The sequence below is a fragment of the Chrysochloris asiatica genome, unplaced genomic scaffold (genome assembly GCF_000296735.1).
Source record: "Chrysochloris asiatica unplaced genomic scaffold, ChrAsi1.0 scaffold00005, whole genome shotgun sequence".
In the NCBI taxonomy this organism is placed as follows: domain Eukaryota; kingdom Metazoa; phylum Chordata; class Mammalia; order Afrosoricida; family Chrysochloridae; genus Chrysochloris; species Chrysochloris asiatica.
The window spans coordinates 11,168,638-11,194,831 of NW_006408523.1; the positions used below are offsets into that span (position 1 = coordinate 11,168,638).

The 26,194-nt window shown below is 34.9% G+C and overlaps 1 protein-coding gene across 1 annotated transcript in view; it reads right to left on the minus strand.

The window, feature by feature from the left end:
- Positions 1-26,194, minus strand: part of ZMYM2 (zinc finger, MYM-type 2) — a 145,112-nt gene that overhangs the window by 19,980 nt on the left and 98,938 nt on the right. The window contains exons 12-20 of the mRNA XM_006831970.1: positions 20,870-21,035; positions 20,261-20,295; positions 14,591-14,720; positions 13,814-13,929; positions 13,174-13,345; positions 10,637-10,762; positions 8,053-8,147; positions 5,665-5,833; positions 5,285-5,436 (exon numbers count right to left, since the gene is read on the minus strand). Of these exons, the coding sequence (XP_006832033.1) occupies positions 5,285-5,436; positions 5,665-5,833; positions 8,053-8,147; positions 10,637-10,762; positions 13,174-13,345; positions 13,814-13,929; positions 14,591-14,720; positions 20,261-20,295; positions 20,870-21,035 (1,161 nt within the window). The remainder of the gene's footprint in view (positions 1-5,284; positions 5,437-5,664; positions 5,834-8,052; positions 8,148-10,636; positions 10,763-13,173; positions 13,346-13,813; positions 13,930-14,590; positions 14,721-20,260; positions 20,296-20,869; positions 21,036-26,194) is intronic.

Consider the following 26,194-nt stretch of genomic DNA (forward strand, 5'->3'; position numbering starts at 1 on the left):
AGCCTTCTTTACTTTTAGCATGCAAGGTCATATCATCTACACATCGCTCTTAATACAAATCTTCATGCTAATTTCTTCATTTAATCCAGCTTCTGGGATTATTTGTTTAGCATACAGATTGAGTAAGTATGGTAAAAGAATACAACAGTGACACAAATCTTTACTGATTTTAAACCATTCTGTAATCTACTGTTCTGTTCAAATGACTGCCTTTGGTCTATATACAGGTTCCTCATGTGCACAATCAAGACACGAAAATCATAAAATCACTCATACTTCAATGAGTGTCTATTGTGTCAACAGCCTGGCACAACAAACGAGCAAAGTAGAACCTAGCTCCTATTTGCTCTTAAGGAGATTTGAGCGTAATAAATAAGCTTGTTAAGAAAACAAGAGAATTCAGATGATTTCACCTATACCTGGCGCAATATTTATAAATGCCATTCCTACACTTTGTGAATAACATTTATACATGTCTTGTTGTTGTTAATGTTATCAATATAACTATGATGCCATTGAGTTGGTTCTGACTCATAGTAACCTAACCCTATGTACAATAGAACAAAACACTGCCTGGTCCTATATCCTCACAATTGTGATGTTTGAATGCATTGTTGCAGACACCACAGTCAATCCATCTCATTGAGGGTCTTCCTCTTTATTGCTGATCCTGTACTATACAATGCATGATGTCCTTTTCCAGGGGCTGGTCCCTCCTAATAACATGTTCCAAAGTATATGAGACAAAATCTCACCATCAGTGATTCCAAGGAGCATTCTGGCTATACTTCCTCCAAGACAAATTTGTTAGCTTTTCTGGCTGTCCATACAGTTCTTTCAATTATTCTTCCTCAACATCATAATTCAAATGTATCAATTCTTTGCCTTTTTTCCTTATTCATTGTCCAGCTTTCATATGATAATGTAATAACCGAAAATACCAGGCTGGCCTCAGTTCTCCAAGTGTTAAAGTGCTCTTTAACACTTTAAAGTTTTATGCAGCAGATTTACCTAATGTAATGTATCCTTTTGATTTCCTGACCACTACAAGTATGACACTGTGGGCTAATGCGTCAGACTGCAAATTCATTTGAATTGCAATGTCGGTGGTTTAAGCTCACCAGCTGCACCTTGGAAACCCTATACAGGGTTGCTATGGATTGGAATATACTCGATGGCACTTAACAACAACACTTCCATAGGCAAGGAGTTTTGGAAGCACAGTGGCCATCTTCTGTGAACATTAGAACCTTGGAAACCCTGTGGGGCAATTCTACTCCATCCTTTAGGGTCACTATGAGTTGGAATCAAGTACGAAGGTATACCATAAAGAAGGGAGCTCTGGTAGCGCAGTGGTTACAAGTCAGGCTGCTAACCTCAAGGTCAGCAGTTTGAAACTACCAGCTGTTACAAAGTAGAAAGATGAGGCATTCTCTTCCCGTAAAGATTTACAGTCTCAGAAAACCCTATGCAGAGTCACTGTGAGTCAAAACTGACTCCAAGGCACACAAACACCACAAGCGCTTTCATAGGCACTGATTTTGGATGCAAGTAAAATTAGTTCTTTGACCATTTCAATCTTTTCGCATTTATCATGATGTTGTTCATTAGTTCCACTATGAGAATTTTTGTTTTCTTAACAATTTAGTTTTAATCCATCCCGAAGGCTTTAATCATCAATCTTTACCAGTTAGGTGCTTCTTTAATCCTTTTCATATTCATCAAGCAAGGTTGTGTCACCTGCATATCACAGGTTGTTAATGAGTCTTCTTCCAAACCTGATACCATGTTCTTCTTCATATAATTAAGCTTTTCAGGTAAAGCATGGCAAAAGGATACAACCCTGATTCATACCTTTCAGTATACCCTTGTTATGTTCAAACAACTGTTTCTTGGTCTATGTTCAGATTCCACATGAGAACAATTAAGTGTTCTGGAATAACTATCATTTGCAATGTTATCCACAGTTTGTTATGATCCACACAGTCTAATGTCTTTGTATAATCAATAAACCACAAATAGACATTTTTCTAGTATTCTCTGCTTTAATTCAAGATCCAACTGACATCAAATGGATTCTCTTCTGAATCCAGCTCGATTTTCTGTCAGCTCCATGTCAATGTACTATTGCAACTGTTCCTGAATTTTCTTCAGCAAATTTTACTTGCATGTATTATTAATGATATTGTTTAATAACTTCTGCATTCTATTGGATTGGGCACAAATATGGATCTCTTTCAGTGAGTTTGCCAAGTAGCTGTCTTCCAAAGTTCTTGGCATAGATAGTGAGTGCTTCCATAGCTGCTTCAGTTTGCTGAAACATTTCAAATGGTATTCCATCAATTCCTGGAACTTTGTTTTTCACCAATGCCTTCTGGGCAAATTGGAAGTTCATCCTTCAGTATCAAGACATATCATAATCAAACTTTCCAAAATCAAAGACAAGGACAGAATCCTGAGAGCAACTCACGAAAAGTGAACAGTTACTTACAAAGGAGAACGAACAAGACTAGGCTGATTTCTCACAGAAACCATACAGGTAAGAAGGCACTGAATAACATATATAAAACTCTGAAACAAAAATATTGAAAACCAAGAGTCATATATCCAGCTAAGCTGTCACTCAAAATTAATGGCAAAATTAAGACATTTCCTGACAAACAGATATTAAAGGAATTGGTAATGAGTAGATCAACTTTGCAAAAAATGCTAAAGGGTATTCTTTGGACTGAGACTCAACAGCAGACAACAACCTGAGATTACCATTCATGATAACACCACCCAAACTCAATCTACACATACGAGTATTTAAAGTAAAACAAACCTACAACACTAACTATAGGGAACCAGAGATTACCAATGTATAATGAATTCCACTACAAAGCAAAAACAGGGAATAGTATAGATATAAAACTTCTAAATGGCAAGGAAGTCAATTAAATTTCAAGATAAAACAGACTATTTTAAGCGGGGGGGGAATTAATAAATCACATGGTAACACACTTGCACATTAAAATTAAAAAAGGAAAATCAGAAAGATTTAGAAAACATTAACACAACAGAATTAAAATGAAAAGTAAACCCACAAACAAAATGAACTCAGCACAGATAATTACGTGGAACAAAGAATCCAGATAGCACCATAAAAAAACAACACAGAAAAATAACATTTCATACCTATTGATAATTATACTGAATGTAAATGGATTAAATGTACCAGTCAAGAGACAAAGAGAGCAGAATAGATAAGAAAAAAGGAGCCTTCAATATGCTGCCTACAAGAGACATATCAAAAAGATGGGAGATAGTCAAATACCCATCAACAGAAGAAAGGTTCAACAAACTGGTACATACACACAATGGAATGCTCCAAAATGCTGAAGAATAATGGTGAATCTGTGAAACGCCTCACAACACGGTTGAACCTAAAGGACATTATGCTGAGTGAAATTAGTCAATCACAAAAAGGACAAAACATTGTATGAGACTAATGTTGCAAAATTTAAAAAAAAAAAGTTTTCTTGATGGAAGAGATAATCTATGATAGTTACAGGGTAGGATGGGGTAAAAGGAAAATTATTCATGGACTAGAGGATATTTGTTGTTGTTAAGTACTGTGGAGTTGGTTCTGACTCATAGTGACCCTGTACAGGGTTTCTGAGGCTGTAAATCTTTATGGGAGCAGAAAAAGCCTCATCTTTCTCCCACAGAACAGCTGGTAGTTTCGAACTGTCGACCTTGAGGTTAGCAGCCTGATTTGTAACCACTACGCTACTTAGACACATGTTAATATGGGTAACAGGGTGGGCAATATACAACTAAGAGGGAGTTTAGCTATACATCAACTCTCATTATGTAAAATAATTTACTTGCAAATGGAAAGAAAATAATGTCATCCTGATTAACAAAGATTTTTTTTTTCTTAGCATATTCATGTTTTGTACCTCCAAGTAATAAGAGTAAAAATAAAAAAAAGTATTGCAACATAGCTGAAGGCAGGAGGCAAAGAAGGAAGATTTTCTAAAACAAAGCAATCACCTCCTCTGGTTTCAGGTTAATCACATTTCATCTGGAACAGGCTTACTACAATTAACTGTACTACATTCTATGCTTGTTCTGAGTCTATAAGTGCAGACGATTATGAAGTTGGGCTGCTAACTACAAGGTCAGCAGTTCAAATCTATCAGCCATTCCACAAAAGAAAGATGAGGCTTTCTGCTCCCATAAAGATTTATAGTCTCAGAAACCCTATTCTGAGTTGCTAATGAGTCAGAACCGACTCTGTGGCACATAACCACCACCACCGTCACTCTTGTTCTATAGTCCTGGTATGTTAAGCACTGGACTGCTACCATAAGATCAGTGGTTCAATTTAACAACTGATCCTTGGAAACCCTATACAGATTCGCTATGAACTGGAACTGACTCAGCAGCACTTTACTACAAGAACCCTTATTTTTAGGGAGCCCTGGTAGTGTAGTGGTTTACAAGTAGGGCTATTAACCACAAGGTCAGCAGTTCGAATTCACCAGCTGTTCCACAGGAACATGATGAGGCTTTCTGCGCCTGTAAAAATGTACAGCCTCAGAAACTTTATACAAGGTTCTCCATGAGGCAGAACCAACTCAACAGCACACTACCACCATTAAAATCCATTTCTACAACTCAGAAGACATATCCTTTATAGCTCCTTCTACTAATCCACCCACTTTTTAATACTACAGACTATAGTATACATTCTACAATAAATATACAAGTTTATTAAGCCAGTTACAAAAAAAATACATGCCCTATTTTTCCCATAATTTTTGTTGTTTTTGTTTCAATAACAATTTTGGAGAACTAGAAGGTTTTCAGGAACATGGAAATTCTATTACAGCAGAAATACCTCTCTATATAAAACAACTCAGAAAATGCTTTATAATATCTCATTTTCAAATTAAATTTCTCATTGCCTTTAATAAACCAACAAATCACTATATTCCATAAGCAATATCCTTAATATACTTGTAGCACAATTTTTTTCTCTAGTAACTAACACAACACTTTTCATATTGTTGTCACGGTGTCACTTCTGATTCATGTTTACCTCCATGATTGCAAAGTAGAACTGCTCAATCAGGTTTTCAAGGCTATGACCTATGGAAGCAGATCATCAGGTCTGTCAAAGTACCTCCCGTTCCAACCACCACCCAATATGCTAGTTGTCAACCACCCATTTGTGCCACTCAGATTACTCATTAATTATTAAAATTTTATCTAACACAGCAATCAAGTTACAAACCTCCTGTATTCCAAGGCAAAGATAATAGATGCTGTCAGGTGCATAATTCTCTCCATTTGGCCTCCGGATTTCATTGACAAAGTGGGCTAAGCCATAGTTAAGTTCAGCCGTGGTATGAGAAAGTAGATCCTCTTTTAACTTCACTGATTTAGCTAACAAATATAAAATCAGTAATTATTATTTTCTATCCTTACTTATGACAAGGAAACTTTCTGAGACTAATTATTGCATGTAAAAAATTTTAAATAAAATGCATTCTTAGAATCAATTTAAACTACCTTCCAGTAATATTTATATTTTTTAAATTAAAGGTTAATAGACTAAATCTTTATTTTACATAGGACAACAGGACACATGGGAAACTATATCCAAATACTTACAAGATTTTAGCTCATCTAATACCAAAAGATCTTCATCAAGCTGCCTAGTTTTGACCCAGTGTTTCCAAGCATTGACACCGTATGTGTACTTGAAAGGAAAGCTGCATTCCGAATTGTCAGAACTATCATCATGAGACTGGTATCCCGATGTAGCTTTTCTCTTTGTGCCCTGTTAATAAAGCACCCTTGTAAAATATATATATATATATTTTTAATTTTAAAAAGCCTACATTATATTTCATTCCTCTGTGAAAGCCATCTGTCAACAAACAGAAATTGAACAGAAATACATTTATATTATACCTGCTTGGAATTGGTTGGTATTCTTGAATCTGACAGTAGTTAGTTACGTTTCTTAAAATGCAACTATAGGAATGGTATATTTGAACAATACACCATTTTATACAACAAAAACATACTGCATTCTGCTGTGACAGTTATATCTGATGAGAAGATACAGATGTCAACATATTAACCACCCAAATTAAATTATTCTAAAAATTAATGTTGTTAAGTATCGTCAAGTCAGTTCTGACCCACACGGACCCTTTATAAGGTTTCCAAGGAGCAGCTGATGAAGATGAATCACCGACCTTGTGTTTCAAACCGATTTTGCAATCAAACTCATTAACCCACAGTACCACACCAGAACTTCAAATACTAAGGAGGATAAGTTTAAAAAAAATTGTTACTAGGGTTCTAGTTCATACATGCACTGGTTTATTTCAAACAATATGTGTTTAAACAAGTCTCTGCAATCAGTGGATAGCTGGCTGCCGACAAGTTTTCATTGTACAACTCCTGTCTTAGTGTCATTAAAGTATCTTCCAAAATAACCAGTGGCTTCTGAGGGGATGTGCTAGGCCAGTTTATTTAAGAAGAAGAGGTCAACCCAGAAGGATTTTGATTTTTGGTATCCCAAAAGGGCAAAATTGAAAGATTTTCTCAAATGACACAGGACAATCATCGAGTCTCATTATAAAGTAATTTTTAAAAATTAAAAAAAAAAAACAAAAACAAAAAAACAACCAAAAACAAGACAGAACACTGTATTGGTGACAAAAAGGTCAAGAAATTTTGTTATTGTTTTTCTTCCATCATGACAATGCACCTGCTTTTTTTTAGGGTAGTCAAGGGCTACATTAGGAGAAATTCATTGTGAAACCTTATCCCATCCACCCTATAGCCCTGATCTCACCCCTTCAAAATTCTTTTTGTTCCTGTAACAAAAAGAACATCTGAAAGGAACAAGATTTGAGTCCCTCGAGTATGCCCAAACTACTGTTTTGACATGATATAAATAGAAAAGTGCAGAATTCTTTGGAGAAACACCACCTTCGTAAGTGTATAAGACCTAGACAGAGCTTCATATTTGGTATTTTTGCTTAAACAATGGCTCTATGATTTTGTAGCAAGACTTTCTGGCTTACCCAAATAAAAGGGAGAAATTAAGTAATTTTTTGATGACTCTACCTTACAGGGAATGATTAATCTCCCTTTTGACTTTCCTCATGTATTGTTAACAGTATGTATGTGTGTGTATACACATACATACATATATTTTGTTGTTCTAAAGTGCCATCGAGTCGATTCCGACTCACAGTGACCCTGTGTAGGGTTTCCAAGGAGCAGCTGGTGAGCTTGAACCACCGACCTTGCAGTTCAAATGACTTTGCAGTCTGACGCATTAGCCCACAGCACCACACCAGGTGCAAAACATTATATATATATATATATATATTTTAAACTGTGAGATAGTCCAATTTATATATTTTTGTTCCTTGTGCTTTTGGTGTTTTAAGAAACCATACCTAAACTAAGACCACGAAGATTTATGCCTACGTTTTCTTCTCAATTTTATAGTTTTAGCTCTCTTTAAAGTCTATGATCCATTATTAGTTAATTTTGCATACATTGTGAGATAGAGGCAAAATTCATTCTATTGCATGTGCTCACCATATTTTTAGTTTGATTTCTTTTGGGGACGTCTGTGAAATTTGTGAAAGCCATATTAAGGTTTCTTTTCATACTTGAGGTTGAAAATTAGAAACAGAAAAGGGCACTGATAAAATATTAAACCAATTACACCTGCTAATACAAGAGGAATTCATACTTTGTAGAATAATGTAATGAAAAGACAATGGAATTTTCCTATGAACTTTCCGAAGGCCCTCATACATTAAGAATTTGTCTACCGGACTCAATAAACTGGCCAGGATGATCTTTCTAAGTTTTGGCATATATTACCGCAACCTCACAGAATAAATGATCAAAACTATTATCTCACAACATTTTGAGCAAACACCAGAATAGCAGTATGTCCTTAATAAAAAAAGAAGCCTAAACATATATATTAAGTACATGCAAGAATAATATTAAATTTTGTACCTTTTTTTTAGATCGAGGTCTGGGTTGTTCTTCATATTCTTCTCCAAATACAGGTGGTAGTAAAAACTCATTTTCCATATCAAGCTCCTCAGCCGCTAAAAATCAAATCAGAGTATTGTTTTGTTTTTTCAATTGTAATAGAACTGGCTTATCTACATAAGTGTAGTGAACAAAGAACTAACCACAGAATGTAAATAACAGTGTATAGAGATAGCCTGTGCTGGGGAGGGGTGTGAAAATTTGCTGTACTCAACATGGTCTATAAGATTGGATAAACTATGCTAACTCATAAAAAATCAAAAACATTGTGTATAATTGAGCAACAAAAAGACAAACAACCTAATTTAAAAAAAAAAAATGTCTAAAGAACTGAACAGATATTGCAAACATTAGAAAATTCAAATGGTCAATAAGCACATGAAAAAATGTTCAACATTAATAACCGATTTTCATCTAGTAAATCCTGCTTCACAGGTTTCCAAGGCTGTCAACTTTTATGAAAGAAGAGAGCTTGGTCTTTCTCCTGCAGAGTATCTGGTGGATTCAAATTGACAGTCTTTCAATTAGCAGCCCTATGCTTAATCAACCCATTGTACCACCAGGGTTCCTTCATTAACCAGTGCTGCTAACATTCATTGCAGCACTTTTCACAAAAGTCAAAGGTGGAAAGAAAATATTCATCAATAGATGAATGAATAAATAAAATTTGATATACACAATGAAATATTAGTCATAAAGAGAAATTATGTCCTGATGCACACCATAATAAGGATAAGCCCTGAACACCTTATGATGAACAAAGTAAGTTAATCACAAAAGGGAAAATACTGTATTTTGTTGTTGTTAGGTGTTGCTGAGTTGGTACCGACTCATAGCAACCTTACGCACAATAGAACAAAACACTGCCCAGTCCTGCACCATCCTCCCAAATCCTTGCTATGCTTGAGGCAACTGCTATTGTCACTGTGTCAATCCATCTCGTTGGAGGGGGTCCTTCATCTTTTTCAATGACCTTCCATTTTACCAAGCAGGATGGCCTTCTATGGGGACTAAATGAAGTCTTGCCATCCTGTCTTCTAGGAAACACTTTGGCTGTACTTCTTTCAACACAGATTTGTTCATTTTGTGGTCAATGGTACTTTTAATAATCTCCTCTAACAACGTAACTCAAATACATCAATTCATTTACAGTCTTCTTTATTTACTGTACAACTTTCATATGCATATATTGTTGTTGTTAAGTGCTGTCAAGTTGGCTTCCACCCATAGCGACCCTGTACAGGGCTTCTGAGGAGAGGCTGGTGAGCTTGATCCGATGACCCTGAGGTTACTGAAAATACCATGACTTCAGTGGGGTGCAACTTAGTCCTCAAACGGACATCTTTGCTCTTCAACACTTTTAAGAGGTCTTGTGCAGCAGATTTGCCTAATGCAATACGTCATTTGATTTCTTGACTGCTGCTTCCAAGAGTGTTGATAGTTGATCTGACCAAAATGAAGTCTTTGACAATTTCAATTTTTCTCCATTTATTGTTATTTACTGGTCTATTGAGGGGAATGTTTTTGTTTTCTTTACATTGAAGTGCAACCATACTGTGTTCTATGATCTTCATCAATTAAGTATTTTAAGTCCTTACCACTTTCAGAAAGCGAGTTTCTTGTTGTTGTTAAATGCTGTTGAGTCGGTTCCAATTCACAGAGACTTGTATAGGGTTTCCAAGAAAGAGCTGGTGGGTTTGCATTGCTGACCTTGTAGTTTGCAGTCCAATGCTAATCCTACAGTTCCACACCAGAAGTCCAAGCAAGGTTATATCATCTGCATATTGCAGATTGTTAATGAGTCTTCCTCAAACCCTGAAGCCACCTTTTTCTTCATATGATACATACAAGGCAGCTTTTTCCTAGTTGACCTTGCAGTTCAAACCAACCTTCAGGTTGTGTGCTTTATCCTACGGTGCCACACCAGGACTCCATACAGAAATTGTTAAATTGGTGATGTTTTCTTGAGTATATTTTCAACAAAAATAACAAAAAAGGTATGATGAATACCAACACAAAATGTTCATGGATGTGGTATCAGCAAAAACTGAAATTCAATGTAAAGATCTAAATAGTCTATTCAATTTGTTCACAAGACTAAGAAAAAAAAATTTTTTTTTAATTTTTTAAATCATAAAAAAGTTTTCTCTTTCATTTTAGAATTATTGGGTTGGTGAGGGGGGAAGAACACAGAAACTCTTAGTTCTTTCCTGTGCCTTCAAAACATTCTATAGTAAATTAGATTATAATAAAATATATTACAATTTAAAACTTCAGAACGGCTTTAAGAGTCTAAGACATTATTAAGTCTTACATTAAGTCTTAGATTATTAAGATTATTAAGTCTTAGGTTTAAGGATCTAAGACATTAGATCCTTATGTACCTCTTTTCAGAAAGCTAAGAGGTTTGTTTTTTTTAACTAAATAAGAAACTAAAATAAGAACATAGGCAATAGCACAATATTAAGTACACTTACGACTCCATAAATAATTATACAACCATATTTCATATTGAAAACAAAAAACAATGTTTTATTTTCAGTACCTCTTGGAAAATCTATTTCAATATCCAAATCTGGTTCATATGGTACATCAGGCATGTTGGATTGTGTCTCTGGGTCAGAGTTCTTCATGATCTCTGAACCGATGATATCTGTTTCAGTAATTACACCTGTAAATGAGCCATATTATTAGAAATCAAAATGGAAAACTCCAATAGAATCCTTCTTTAATCTGGCAGACAAGAATCATTTAATTGTACATGCATGATAAGAACTATACCTATATCCATTAACATGTTATAAAATACATTATGTTGTTGCTGTTAAATGCCACAGAATCAGTTTCAACTCATAGCAACCCTGTATAGGGTTTCTGGGAGTTCTGGTGTGGCACCATAGGATAAGCACTCAACCTCAAAGTCGGTGTGAACTGCAAGGTTGGTGTTCAAACTCACTAGCTGCTCCTGGGAAACCCTATACAGGGTCACTATGAGTCAGAACCTACTCAATGGCACTTAATAACAACACTGGATTTCAGAGGAGCAGCAGATGGGTTTGAACTGATGACATAATTCACAATCCAGTGCATATCCTGCAACTCCACATCAGGGGTCCAAAAGAAACATGTTGTTATTGTTAAGTGCCACTGAGTCGATTCCGACCCATAGCAACCCTGTATAGGGTTTCCAAGGAGCAGCTGGTGAGCTTGAACCACTGACTTTGCAGTTCAAATGACTTTGCAGTCTGATGCATTAGCCCACAGCACCACAGCAGGACTATATAGAAGCTCATAAACTACTAAAGATTTTTTTAATGAAAACTGTGTAATTATGAATATACCAGAAAATGTAATCCTTTCCATTTTGATGGGCTCTTTTCTAAATATAAAAACAAAGTTTGATTATAAAACAACTCTGGTGCATAGAATATTTCTAATAATAATTTGTCCCATAAATAAACTCATTAATGTAATGAGGTTGGATAATTGCAATTTACAACAGTCTTTTTGAAATTTGAAACTATCATTCAATAAAATTCAATTCAATACAAATGCCTTCTTATGTATTATCAGTTTTTTTAAACTTATTTACTATTATCCATATTAAGAAGATAATTTATCCAGTAGGATAAGCACTGGATTACTAATTGCAAGGTTGGTAGTTCAAAGCCACCAGCTACTCCTCAGGAACCCTCATAGAGGGTCAACTATGAGAACTGACTCCAATGCACTAACAGCAACAACAGATAGTACAGGGGTAGCCTTGGTGGCACAGTGGATAATGCATTCGGTTGTTAAATGAAGGTCAGCAGTTTTAACCCATCAGCAACTCGGTGGAAGAAAGATATGACATTCTGCTTCTGTAAAGACTTACAGCCTTGGAAAGCCTGTGAGGCAATTTTATAGGATCCCAAGGGAATACCATGGCTTTGTAGGATAAGTAGAGAACTACGAACCACAAGATCAGGGGTTCAAGCCTGCTATCTGCTCCATGGGAGAAAGATGAGGATTTTTGCATCAGCAAAAATTTATAGTCTCGGAAACAGGGTTGTCTTAAGTTGGAAACAGCTTGACGACACCTAACAACAACAACACAGGGTCGCTAATGTGAGCCCAAATGGATTTGATGTCAACAGGATTGGATGGACACACTACAGAAAGGTTGTGGGAGACAGAAAGACAATCACAAACAAACCTCTTAAACTTAAAAAAAAAAAAGGAAAAATAAAAAATGTTTAAACATTTAATTTTAAATAAAAACATAAAAAGTACTGGTCCTAAACCATTTAACTGATTTCACAACTTATTAACACAGTTTTCCACAAATAGCATGAATTACTATATACACAGGAACTTGTAGTGATTTGTAGGACCAGCACTGGATCAGCAGTTCAAACTCACTAGCTATTCCTCAAAAACCCTACAAAGAGTTCACTATTGGGTAGGAATCGACTCAACAGCACTCAACAACAACAAAAGTAGAGAGTGGTGCTGTACAATAAGTACTTGACTATTAACTGCAAGGTCAGTGGGTTCAAACTCAGTCACTTCTTGAAAACTCTATTCACGGTCACTATGAGTCAGAATCAACTGTACAGCTCTTAACAACAACAGCGTAAAGGAAATTAGGGAGCTCATGGCTGAAATACAGCATTATGTGACACCATAGGATAAGCATTCAAATATTTAGGTAATGCATATTATTTTATTAATATAAGCAAACAACCAAAATTGGAGAGTAATTATTACAAAATAAAGAATTTGGAATTATTATCAAAGCCGGTAACTAGTTTTATATCTTGCTATTCCCCTAACAAGAATTTCAAGTTGATTTCTTAAGTCAAATCCTGTTACAATGAAAGCTTTGAGACTATACAAATTATTGCTTGAAATTTGGATTGCAAGAAAAAGATGCATGGCTAAATATAGGGTGGATCTTTTAATATAAAATACATTTATGTTGCTATATTTCCCCAACTCCTATGTTAGGTACAATGGTATGTCCTGGAGAACAGAGTAACAATTCACACTTATAAAAGCCCAATATATGACTTATTCACAAGGGAATAAAGTATAGCTTACTGTTGATGTTAGTAGTTTCTGGTTTTCCCTCATCTTCAGTCATTATATCTGTCATTGCAAGCAACTCTGTATCAAGAGGATCTGAAGAAGCTTTGCTTTTTATCTCCTCAATTGTTACAGGGATCTTCTCACTGTTCTCCAATGGGGCAGGCAGAAAAACAGGAACTGGTACCTAAGTAAGGAAAGTATTTACTTTTAATGTTAACTAATCCTTAGAAGATACTCTTCTAAATAAAAAAATTACAAAAAGAGTGTTTGAGACATTTTATTCCCCAGAGCACAACCATGGCCATGCTATACTGTCTTAAGTACTACATGAGATTTAGAATGACATACTAGCATATCGTATAGGAAACTTTAGTCTATGTTTCAATTCTAAATCTATGGTTTCACACATTTCTTTTCTAAAATTCACTCAAAAATGAAATACAACAAGCATAAGGCAGATAGCTACTAAACTTCTATCTCAACAGTGAACCTAATAAAACACAAGACAAACCAACAGAAATTCAACAAAACCTGAGGAAGTCTCTACTCTCTGTTTACTGGATTCACTTCACTAAGCTATAGTGACTGCAGTAAAATTATTTACTTGTACCTGATAAATCTCAAATGAAAAAAATTTCAACATCTTACTTACAGGAACAGGAAGTGTAGTGGGAACAAGAATATTCTGAGTATACATGTGCATAGGCACTGGAATATACACAGGCACAGGAATAGGCACTGGGACATACTCTGTCTTCCAATGATCATCTACAAACAACAAAGTTAGGGAACAATGTTAACTGGCACTTACATGTAATTGCTCAATGTTAAAGTAATTTGGTAAAACAGCAACATAAATATGCCTCCATTTAAAGTAAAATCACAGTTTTCATAAGATTAGGTAACTTCCAAATAAAACAAACCAACAGATTAGCTACTCTAAAACATCTTTAAAAACATTATATAGTTCCAGATACCTCATCACAATCCGCTCACCACTCCCCAAAAACTTTAATCAAACAATTAGAATATGGCTAACATTTGTAAATTTGATGTAAATACACATTTAAATTATTGCATCTTATTTTGACAAGAAGGAAACAATTATTTTTACTGACCACATTTAAAGAGATGGTTTTCTCAGTGACAACATTATTTCTTCAGAGGACTTAGGCTCAAGGAAATATCTGATACAGTATTTCTTCACCTTTCATATAACTTTATACACAAAAGCTTTTATCAGAAAATCGTCATATCTTAAATATGATTTTAAATGGTATGCTATATTCTTAAAGTACTGTTTATGGAAAATCAACAGAAAATAATAAATTGGCCATACAAATCTATTTTGCAGTCTGCTTGAGAAAAGTAGATACTTAAGTGAAATACAAGTATACAGTAAGACACACGTTAAATTTTCCTAAGTTACCTGTCTGACAAGATTTGGTCTGCATGTGAGGTTTACAGTAAGTTGCTTTTGTCATTGTTAAAGGTTTGCAAAGAACTGCTTTATTCTTCATCTCTTTGTTGGGTGTTGGAGAAGGGGGTGGAGCTGAACCCTACAGAGAAGCAAAGAAAAAACATTGAATTTACCTTTATAACTTTCATTATTTTTTAGGACTAATGCGTATATGGTTTCTAAGTCCTTTAAGATAAGCACTGAACTGGTAATCACAAGGTCGGCAGTTCAAACCCATCAGCTGCTCTAGGAAACTCTTCACAGGGCGACTATGAGTAAGAGTCAACTTGAAGGCACACAACAAGTTCTGAACTGCACACATAAAAATGTGAAAGAGTTTAACTCAATTATTCCATTACTAACTACATTTGTCCTAGTCTTAAACAGTATAAACCACTAGTGGTGGTGGTTGTGTGCCATGGAGTCAGTTCCAACTCACAGCAATCCTGTGTACAGTTTCCAAGACTGTTAATCTTTACAGGAGCAGAAAGTCTCATCCTTCTCTCTCGGAGTAACTGCTGGGCTCCAGCTGTTGATCTTGCAGTTAAGAGTCCAACATGTAATCCACTATTTCACCAGGGTGCGTAAATACTGGTAAAACATCAGTAATTATTTGTCCTAAAGTTAAAGAATATTGTTGTTGTTGTTAAGTGACATCGAGTCATTTCTAACTCATAGTGACCCTGTACAGTGTTTTCAAGGAGAAGCTGGTGGATTTGAACCAATGCTTTATCCTAAAGTGCCATGCCAGAACCTCAAAGTATAACAACAGTATATTTTTAGAACGATATGGAAAAAGAATTCTCATTTTTCAGTGCAAAGTCAAAGTTATCAACCTTGACTACAGAAATAACTAAGATCTTTGAAATGTATTTGGAATTAAGACAACCTGATACTCTAGCGCTCCCCCTTCTGGATAAACAAACTGTTGTTACTGTTAGGTGCCATCCAGGTGCCTTTTACTTCAGAGACAGACACCCACATGACAGAGTTGCAGCTCCCTATGTATAATGTTCTGAAGTCTTCAAATTTTATGGATGCAGATTGCCAGGCCTTTATCCCCAAGAGAAAACAGTGGTTCCTTATGGTGCAACTATTAATAATTGGCTGCTAAGAGAATGGTTGGCTGTTCAAATCCACCCAATGGCTCTGCTACTAAATTTGAAAAGGTAATAAAACTTATCAAAAGCATTTTCCAAATTAACTAAAAATATTATGAAGTTTTAAATTGTGTATTCCCTGTGACCCAACAGATGTCCTTTTAAAAACATCTCTCAGATAATCTATAATGTTTACTGTAGTAATATTTATTAACTGAAAATTAATAAATTTTGGGATAAACTGAAGATGTGTCCATAAAGGATTTAATATTGATAAAGTGATATCCATGCTACCTACTGATATAGGAAAAGTAGGTACAGAATAGTGATACTTGAATAAAGCATTTATTGCTTAAAAGTTTTATACAAAAAAAAGCTTTAAAAGTATTTTTAATAAATAGCTCATTAGTTACAAATACTATAGGCAGCTGATACCACAGAGACCTTACTCCAGATTCATCAGAATTGTGAAGATGCATAATCAACTGTAACAGGAAGGCAGAGTCCAGAACAAGGACCCAGGAAAATGGGCTGTAAAACCCCCACTGTGTGACAATGGGCAACTCACACTCTATTTTGTGTGCCTCAATTTTATCATTTGTGAAATGGTGAAAGTAATTTTGTAAACATTTACTGAATCTGCTATGTACTAAGCACTGGATAACCTTGTTCTGAACTAGAAAATATCACCCCCACTTTGGAATAAGGAATCCAAAACCATTTGTGTATCAGATTATCCAATATTTCACTATCTAACATTCATCAAGTATCATCTCATGTCAAAACATGCCAGCGGGTAAAAAACTACACTTGATATCCCTCCTTTTGTTTTACAATACTTTTACTTATCCTACTTGCGTAGTAGCATAGTGGTTACAAATCAGGCTGCGAACCTTAAGGTCAGCAGTTCGAAACTACCACTTGTTTCATGGCAGAAAGATGAGGCTTTCTGCTCCCATAAAGATTTACAGCCTTGGAAACCTTGTACAGGGTCGCTGAGTCGGAACTGACTCCACGGCACATAACCACAACAACTTCTTGATAGGCAAGATCTGTATCTACTTATGGAGTCCTGGAGTGGTGCTGTGGGTTAATGTGCTGGACTGCAAAGTTGGTTTCGAACAGCAAGGTTGGTGGTTCAAGCTCAATAGTCACTCCTTGGAAACCCTACAGAGTGTCGCTATGGGTTGGAGCTAACTTGACAGTACTTAACAACAACATACCTTTTTATGCTAAACATGGAAAATGAACCCAGGGTTAAGAAGATAAGGGCAAAACCACAACTTGCTGATTATTTGCAAGGCCACGAGGCCCAAAATATGACTTTGAACATATCCCACCTAAATTTAGAGATCATCTGAAGAAAAGATTTGATGCATTAGATACTAGAGACCAAAGACCAGAAGAGTCCTGGGATGACATCAAGAATATCATAAAGGAAGAAAGCAAAAGGTCATTAACACAAGAAACAGGGAAAAGGACCAAAGTGAATGTCAGAAGACACTCTGAAACTTGCTGTCCAGCATAGAGATGCTAAAGCAAATGGAAGAAATGAGAAGGTAAAAGAGCTGAATACAAAGTTTCAAAGGTTAGCTTGAGAAGACAAAGTCAAATATTACAATGAAATGTGCAAAGACCTAGAATTAGAAAAACAAAAGGGAAGAACATGCTCAGCTGAAAGAACCTGAATAAACATTCCAGCCTGGACTTGCAATACTAAAGGAGTCTATGGACAAAAAAGGAACACAATACCTACCACTTATTTAGTGTTTATTATGTAAAATCCCTGGTGTGGTTCTGTAGAATAAGCTTCTGAAAGGTCCTCAGAAACCCTACACATGGTTGCTATGAGTCAGAACCGACTCGACCATGGCACACAAAACAAAACAGCATGTGATAATCCTGAGGTAGATATATTTTCATCCCCATTTTACAGATAAGCTCACATGAAGAATATGAAATAACTTGTCAAAAATCATACAGCAAAACACTCGCTGAAGTTCATGAGTAGGTAATAAAAGACTCCAAAGCTTACAAGGAAAAGATGGAAGAGGATTTTATAAGACTAAAGTCCTGGTATGGGGCTGTGGGTTAATGCGCCAGACAGCAAAGCCATTTGAACTGCAAGGTTGGCGGTTCAAACTCACCAGCTGCTCCTAGGATATCCTACACAGGGTCACGATCGACTCGATGGCATCTAACAACAACAACAACAACTAACAACCAAACATGATAGCCTTCTCCAGCGAGTGGTCCCTCCTGACAACATGTCCGAAGTATTGCACTGGTATAAGGGGGTTTATTTAAGCCATGGACAGAGTTCACATCTTTAAAACAAGTTTGGGGTGTTGTCTTAGGAATGCAGTAAGTTAACAAACTAAGAAATGCTTATGCTTGTTGCTTGTTGTTGTTGTGTCGTGGAGTCAGTTCTGATCCTTAGCGACCATGTAGAGGGTATACAAAGAGTAGCTGGAGAGTTTCAGCGCATTATCTCGCAGTGCCATACCAGCATGCATGCAAGTACTTGGTGTTAATATGGAATAAATCAGTAAACTATTTCTGAATTATTTAAAATAAATTTCAATAAGGAGGAGAGAATTTGTGGTGGGGAAGCAGGTGCAAGTCAAAGAAAAAAACTACAGATTACTTTTCTCTAGGATACTATTTACCTATTAACATGAAAAAATTTATGCTGAATAAATGAGCAACATTCACTCTTTATCTAAAACAGTGATACTCAACTCTTCTGTTACATATCAGAACAACCCTAGGAAGTTTCCAAAACCTACCAATCTATGTCTGGGTCCCAATCTCAGAAAATTCAGATTTCTGTGTGCTCCCAAAGTGATTCTAATGTGCAGCCAGAGATAAGACTCATTGATCTGTCCTCATCTAGATTTGGAAACGTATCAGAGTATGTGCACAAATGTCTCCTGAGCAGCTTCTCTTGGAAAAGGAAGCTAGAAATACCAAGTTTCTAACAGTTGCAATTAAGACTAATCATAGAGAGGGTAAGTGGTGCCTCATTGCTTTTCAAGGTGTGACAGAAGTGTTACTTCTCTTAAAATGGCCACTCAGAAACACCAAGTCTTTTAATGCTAACATAGAAGCACAATTTGATGTATTATTACCACATACACACACACAAAAAGTAAAAACAGACTGAATTTCAGAAAGGGAGGGCACGCTGTGTAAATTTTTCTCAAATTTAAGAAGTCATAAATCCTATCCACAACATAGATGGGTTTCCAAGGAGCAGCTGGTGAGTTTGAACCACCGACCTTGCAGTTCAAACAGCTTTGTAGTCTGGAGTATTAGTCCACAGTGCCCACTATGCTATTAGAACTCTTTAATTTGCTTTATGAAGCCTATTTAATTAAGAAAACAAAGGTGTTTTGTTTTTTTTTAATTCAACCATCATGCTTCTTCTGACAGTATATTCTGAAAAACTTATTTGAAATACTTGTGAAAATCTTAATATACAAATATGTTCACAATATTTATAGTAATAAATGAGTGATATAAATATCTAACCTTGTGATAATACAAATATCCAATTGCATTAAAGCTAATGCAATTGCTGTTATTGTTGTGTATGTGGAGTTGGTTAGACTCAGCAACCCTGCATAAGGTTTTACAACAACTGTTGGGTTTTGAACAGATGACCATGTAGTTATCCAATGCTTATTCTATAGAACCATACCAGGGCCCAATAATACAAATATATATATATTTGTAAGAGACATATTTATGTTTGCAACTAAGTATAAAAGCCATTAAAACTGGGCCTGGTCTGTCCCTTCAATCTTATTTCCCATTATTGCATCACAGACCCACTCTGCTCTGATCATCATAAAATATCTGTAAGGTATTATTACTCCTTTTTATCTTTGTCTACCTGGGGATTTTCTACTTAAGTATGCTTACTCCCATCCTCCTAGACTAGATGCAGCCACCTTTTCTGACCTTAACCTGCTGGCAGATAGCCAATAATGGCTACTGTCTTCATCATACATGTTATATGCAAATCAAATCAAGCAATAACTATTTATTTACATTAGCTATATCTGTCTCTCCTTAAGCAAGCTGCTGTCGAGTCGGCTCTGACTCAGTGACCCTGGATAGGGGTTCTGAGGAGCATCTGATCTTGAGGTTAGTAGGTCAGTGTGTAGGATGTACTAATTCACCTATATATTTCTAAGTATGTGAGAAAGTACCTGGTATTAATATCAGATAGTTTAGCTGAACACTTTCTATCATTTCAGCAGAAAAACATTTTTTTAATGTCATCATTATTGCTAGATTAAAGTGCCATAATAATTTTTTACCCCCACAACTTATACAGTCTTGGTGTGGTGCTGTAGAATAAGCACTGGACTACTAATCACAAGGTCAGCAGTTCAAACCCCCAGCTACTCCTTGGAAACCTTATTCAGGGCTGCTCTGAGTTAGAACCCACTTGGCAGTACTTAACAACAACAAAACTTACAGTGCAATTCATGAAAATCAATAGTTAATATTTCACTGAAATAATACTTACTGTCATTTTGGTTCGAGACGTCTGACAACCCTGATCTAAAATCACAAAAACAAATTTTTAAAAAGACAAGTTATTGCTTCCTGAAGAACTTAATAAATTTTTTAATTTATTATTAAAGCAAGTATTTTAAAAAATGATTTCAAAAGTTCTGGAATACAAACCTAAGTAAGTAGAATTAACCCTTTTCTAGTCTCACCACCTCAGAAAATATACATTGCTCTAAGGACAAGCCTACATCGTTAGATTTAACTCTAAAAAACAAACGTCATAGCTTCCAAAGGGTTTTACTGCTGCTCACAAACCACTCAAAACACAAACAAATTTGGTAAAAATTGTTTTCATTTAAAAATAAAAATGACATATGAAAGGTCTGATTTTATAATTTTATTTAAAATAGTTTTCTTAATATTAGATAAAGTAAAAAGCAATTTATCTGTAAAAATTATAGTTTTCAATAACATATGGATATTTCTACCCAGAGAAACTATGGACAGCTGTTGAACAAACTCTAAAATCAGCTATTCATTATCATTGCTTTAGATTTTGAACTAGTGAAGAAATATTACTGTAGAAGTCTTTCAAATTACCACCTAAAATATTATTACATACCATAGTGTAAGTTTTCAGGTCCTTTCTGAGTTGTCATGTTGGGCTCATTTTGCTGACAGTAAAAACGTAATAAACAATGTTGATCACAGAAATGTTTCATTTCTCCACGCCACTGGACTCGTTCTTTCAGAGTTCCTTGAGATTTACAACAGTCACATCTTGCAGCCTTAATGAATGAAAAAGGAAAGCTTCAAACACTTCCAACTAGAGAGCTTAAAAGTTTCAACATATACAAGGATTTAAAGATGTTTGCAAGTATTTCCAAATGAGGTAAACCAATGACTGCAAAAAGAAAATAATAATACAAATCGTATACATGAAGTAAAATCCACAAGAACTAAAATTGAAAAATTGAAGCAACTGACAACACCCCTTTCTATACTTACCAAAAGTCAAAGACCAACATTACAAAGATGAAACAACCAATAAAAATGAACAGGTAGACCAAACGGAAACATACTTCAATTTTTAAAATTTATTTTGAGGGTCATAATGATACATGGGTAAAACTCTCCTATAATCATATAAAACTGAATATGTCTTACTGATGAAATGATTTCCCAGGCTCAAACAATAGCTCATAATAATCAATTTTAATAAAAGACCAAAGCAATTCTGAAGTTCTTACAATAGGAAATTTACAGATATTAGTTTGAAGTATTTTTGGTTTTCAACAGTTTAATATAAATTTGAAGAGCTTTAAAAATACATAGGTTCAATTTAAAGAGTCCCAGTTCATGTCTTAAAACATTCACTATGCAATTAGTTAACAAGTTTGACATAACCTAAGAATAACATCAGCACTAACCAGTCCCTAACAATACGTAAAGTATACTTCATGATAGCCAACAATCAATCTAGGGAATTTCATTTTTAGAGATTCCATCTTTCCTAGATTTTGCCCATTTTCAGTATTTCTTAACATCTCACCCAATGACTGAACCCAAAATATACACGATTAATTGCAAATATAATGCCTTTTATAATTTTCTGGTTTAGCTATAATTCTTAGAAGTACCGTTAGTCTTCACTAAAATTTAGAGGTTTTGATAAATCAATATTATTATCTGTTTCATAATAATTGTGGCTATGGCGTCTACTCATTACTCAAAATTATCTAGGAATGCCACACAGTGAATTTCAAAAAATTTTACTTCATACCTTAACAGAAGAACTCTACTAAATACTATGTAAAATCCCTAGCTAAGAATATTAAACAAATTAATATGTTGGTAAACAGGTTTTATATAGCAAACATACCCCAAGGTAAGAACACAGTCTCTTTTTTTTCTCCAGGTCAGGTATTTCTCCTGCTGAATAATGAATGAAGCAGAATTGCACTATAAATTATGACTATTAAGTGATGCCACTATCATATCTCTTTGTCAAAAACACTTGTGAAATCAAATATTATATCGCTGGTAAAATGATGTGTTAATCTCAGTTACAGTATCATGTATTATCAACCTAAGTTGTACTTATTCAAAACTGACAAAAATTCCTACATAAAATTCTCACTAGCAAAAGAACATCTTTAAAATAAACATGAAAGTGTTCTAGTTTTCAGTTTACTTTTCTCCTTTTATAATTTATACTCCCAGAAAAGGCAATACATAGAGTGAGAAAATGGAAGCCTTAACAATCTAGTCACAGAATCTAAAGCAGTGTGGGAAAACAGCGAAAGTAACGTTGTTGTAGCCTGATTACCTCATCCATTGAAAACTTGTAACAAAAGTCTGGAAATTTGTTATCTAATCCTTTCTAGGCCTCACAAACGCCCTGCAAAATGTGTAATGGAAAGTAAAGTCTAAAGAGGTTAAAGTTACTCATCTAAAGACAATTCTTTAAATGCAGTGTTAATACTCAAAGATGACAACCCAAATAAAAACTACTTTATCTTGAACATCAAGTTACAAAGATCATTGGAAAACAAAATTTACATAATTGAGTAGAGAATTAAAATTCTATTCAATTATTGCAAAAGAAAGTTCTCAATATAGTACTTAAAATCAAAATCAACTTGTATAATATATATTCAAATTACTAAGCATTGTAGCAATTCCATTTATACAATTTAGAAACCTAAGAACATAAAACTAAACACACTATACCCAGAAAATCTGAACAATGAAATAATCTCATTATTCTTTAACTGTAGATACTTGGTTTTTAGATTATGATACTTTAAGATCCTTTCCTCCAGGTGGTTCAAAATAAACTTGGATTTCCCCTCATTCTGAAGAAAACAGGGCAAGATTAATGCCAATTTGCAATGGCATCAAAATACGAATATACTTACTCACTTAGTATCTAGCTTTTGACAATTTTGTATTTATTGCAATGGTAAAAAATCTACTATGCAACTGTTCTGCACATTAATGATATATATATCTTACTCTTGCCTTGTACTCTAGTGATAACAAATGCCAAAGGACAAGGCAAGATTAACACTTGCGATAATTAAGGTATTTCTCAACTTGGTTGGGCCAAAATTCTCGGTGGTTTCATAGTTAAGGAGAGGTAATTTAGAAATCACGCAATGATGTAGTCATCCTCCATTTTGTGATCTGATTGGGTCACCCTCAAGTTTTGCATAACACAGATTTTCACAAAATAACTTAATCTTTGGAACTTCACCATCCAGATTAGCGAGGAGTAGGAGTACTACAAGGGGGCTTCACGGGAAAACGGAATTGAAAGATAATGGAATTTTTAATCACATATATTTTTAGATCCCCTCTTACTTTCATGCTGAAAGGATAAAAGTTGAAAACTCAATACTTCTTCTAAGTCTAATGCTATAATCAGTTTTAAAAAGTTCTGAACCTTCTTTTTTTTTTTTTTTTTAAACAATCTCCCAGACTTCACTGAAAGGAGTTCTGGTGCAGTGCTGTAGGATAAACAAGATTGATAATCACAAGGTTGGTGGTTCACACCCACCATACACCCTACACATGGCTGCTATGAGTCAGCACCGACTCAATGGCATTTAGCAACAAAAGTTCAGTTTTAGTTTTCAATTTAGCTAAAATATGAATGTCGATTTTAAAACATCATTAATGACTGCCATTCCTTAACATCACCACTCTCCCCAATTCCAATTAAGAGTAAGAGTACATAAGTAAACTTAATATTTCTACAGCATGAGAACTGATGTGTGACAAATCTGTTTCAAATACACTCCTCCATTACCACCTATTTCTAAGGTTGTTTTTTTTTTCTTTCTTTCTGGAAAAATTATGGTGTACAAGCTATTGAAACAAACAACACCTACAACAAAAAAAACCAAAACTGTTTCAAACAACCTAAATAATACACAAGAATTAAACAGTAATTCAAATAAGCCTAACCTCTCAACTAATACAGGAATCTCTTCTTCAATAATTGGCAGCTAATTTGGCCTGGTAGTCCTCTGCAGTTTCAATGTCTGGTTTTTGGTTGCTATGTCATTATAACACTCCCATTCATTTGCTCCCTATTTTACAAAACAAACCTTATTTTTAAGAGAGAAATGATAAATACGAATAAACAAGGGGAACTTTACATATACTCTTAAAAAGAACTATTTGACTTCTTAATACAGCATCATTCTGAGTACTGTGGGTGATTTACAATGGCACTCTTTTCCCCAAAATAGAGAATGCAGAGATAAAAAATAATAGGTAATTGGAAAATACTCAAACATTTAATAAGACTTTTTCACTTACATAAAGGCAACATTTAAAGCAATACTATTGCATACTAACTTTCTAAAATCAATTTTAAAAAGAACAAAAAGCATTATATTTTATTTACAGATTAAAACCTTTATAATAAAAGTCCAATACTGGTTTTCATTCAGCTATGCTTTTATAACTTAAGTACTACCTGGATCAAAGTTCATAAATTACAGTGTTAGATTTAAAGTATAGGGCATTTATACTAAATATTTTAATACCAACATGTTCACGACTGATTTCTAAAACAAATAAAACCCTGTGTTAATTAACTCCTATTTGAGGTAATAACATTTAAGAGCTTAACTCTACTATACAATGTTAAATATTATTAGAACACAAAAGGACTCTGAAACATTATCTTCTCCATCTATCAAACAATTCTATTACAATCATTTTACATAAAATACTTTAAGATAAGCAAATAAGCGAAACTATTCTCCACCTGGTCCACATATTGCGTGGAAACATTTACTTTGAGCAAAAGTAAAATCTACCACCACTTGTCTGTCAGTTTGTCATACTGTGGTGGCTCGTGTTACTGTGATTCTGAAAGCTATGCCACAGGTATTTTAAATACCAGCAAGGTTAATAAAGTTGGCAGGTTTCAGCTGAGCTTCCAGGAAAAGACACTAGGAAGGATAGACAGACACTTCCAAATATTTAGTTTCTGAAAACCTTATGAAGAGCAGTGGACACTGTCAGATAACACCAGAATATTAACTACTGAAATATGATGAAGAATACCATAATACTGTCAGATATAGTGGCAGATGATGTGCCCTTTAGGTTGGAAGCACTCAAAATATGGGGAAAAGCTGCCTCCTCAAAAGAGTTCGGGACCATCATTTGTTGATGGAGCACAACTTGAAGAGAAACAGCTGTAAACATCCATTGATAATCGGAAGATGAAATGCACGAAGTATGAACCTAATAAAATTGGAAATTGTCATAAATGAAATGGAACACATAAACATTGATATCTTACGCATTACTGAGCTGGATTCAAAGGGTATTTGCCATTTTGCTTCTGACAATTACATGGTTTACTATGCCAGGAATAACAAATAAGACTGGACTCATATTCATCATCAAAAAGAAGTACAACACTGCCTGTGATAAGATAATATCCATATGCCTACAAGGAAGACCAGAAAATACAACTATTATTCAAATTTATTCAACTACTAAAGCCAGTGATGATGAAATTGAAGAATTCTACCAACTAGTTCACTCTGAAATTACTCAAGCATATAATCAAGATGTATTGATAATTACTGGTGATTGCAATGCTAAGGTTGGGAACAAAGTGGAAGAACTAGTCGTTGGAAAATATGGCCTTGATGATAGAAACTACGCTGGAGATTGCATGATAGAATTTTACCAGACCAATGACTGATTCGTTGCAAATACTTTTTTTTTAATGTTTTATTGTGAATTAGGTGATAGTTTACATGGGAGAACATTAGTTTTACATTCATTCTATCGTATATTGTCTCTCATTGCCATGGTTACAATCCCCTCCATGCAATTCTTCCCCCCATACCCCCCAGGTCTTCAGCACACAGTCGCTCTCCCTCTCTGGATCTAAAGTCTCCAGCTGCTCCAT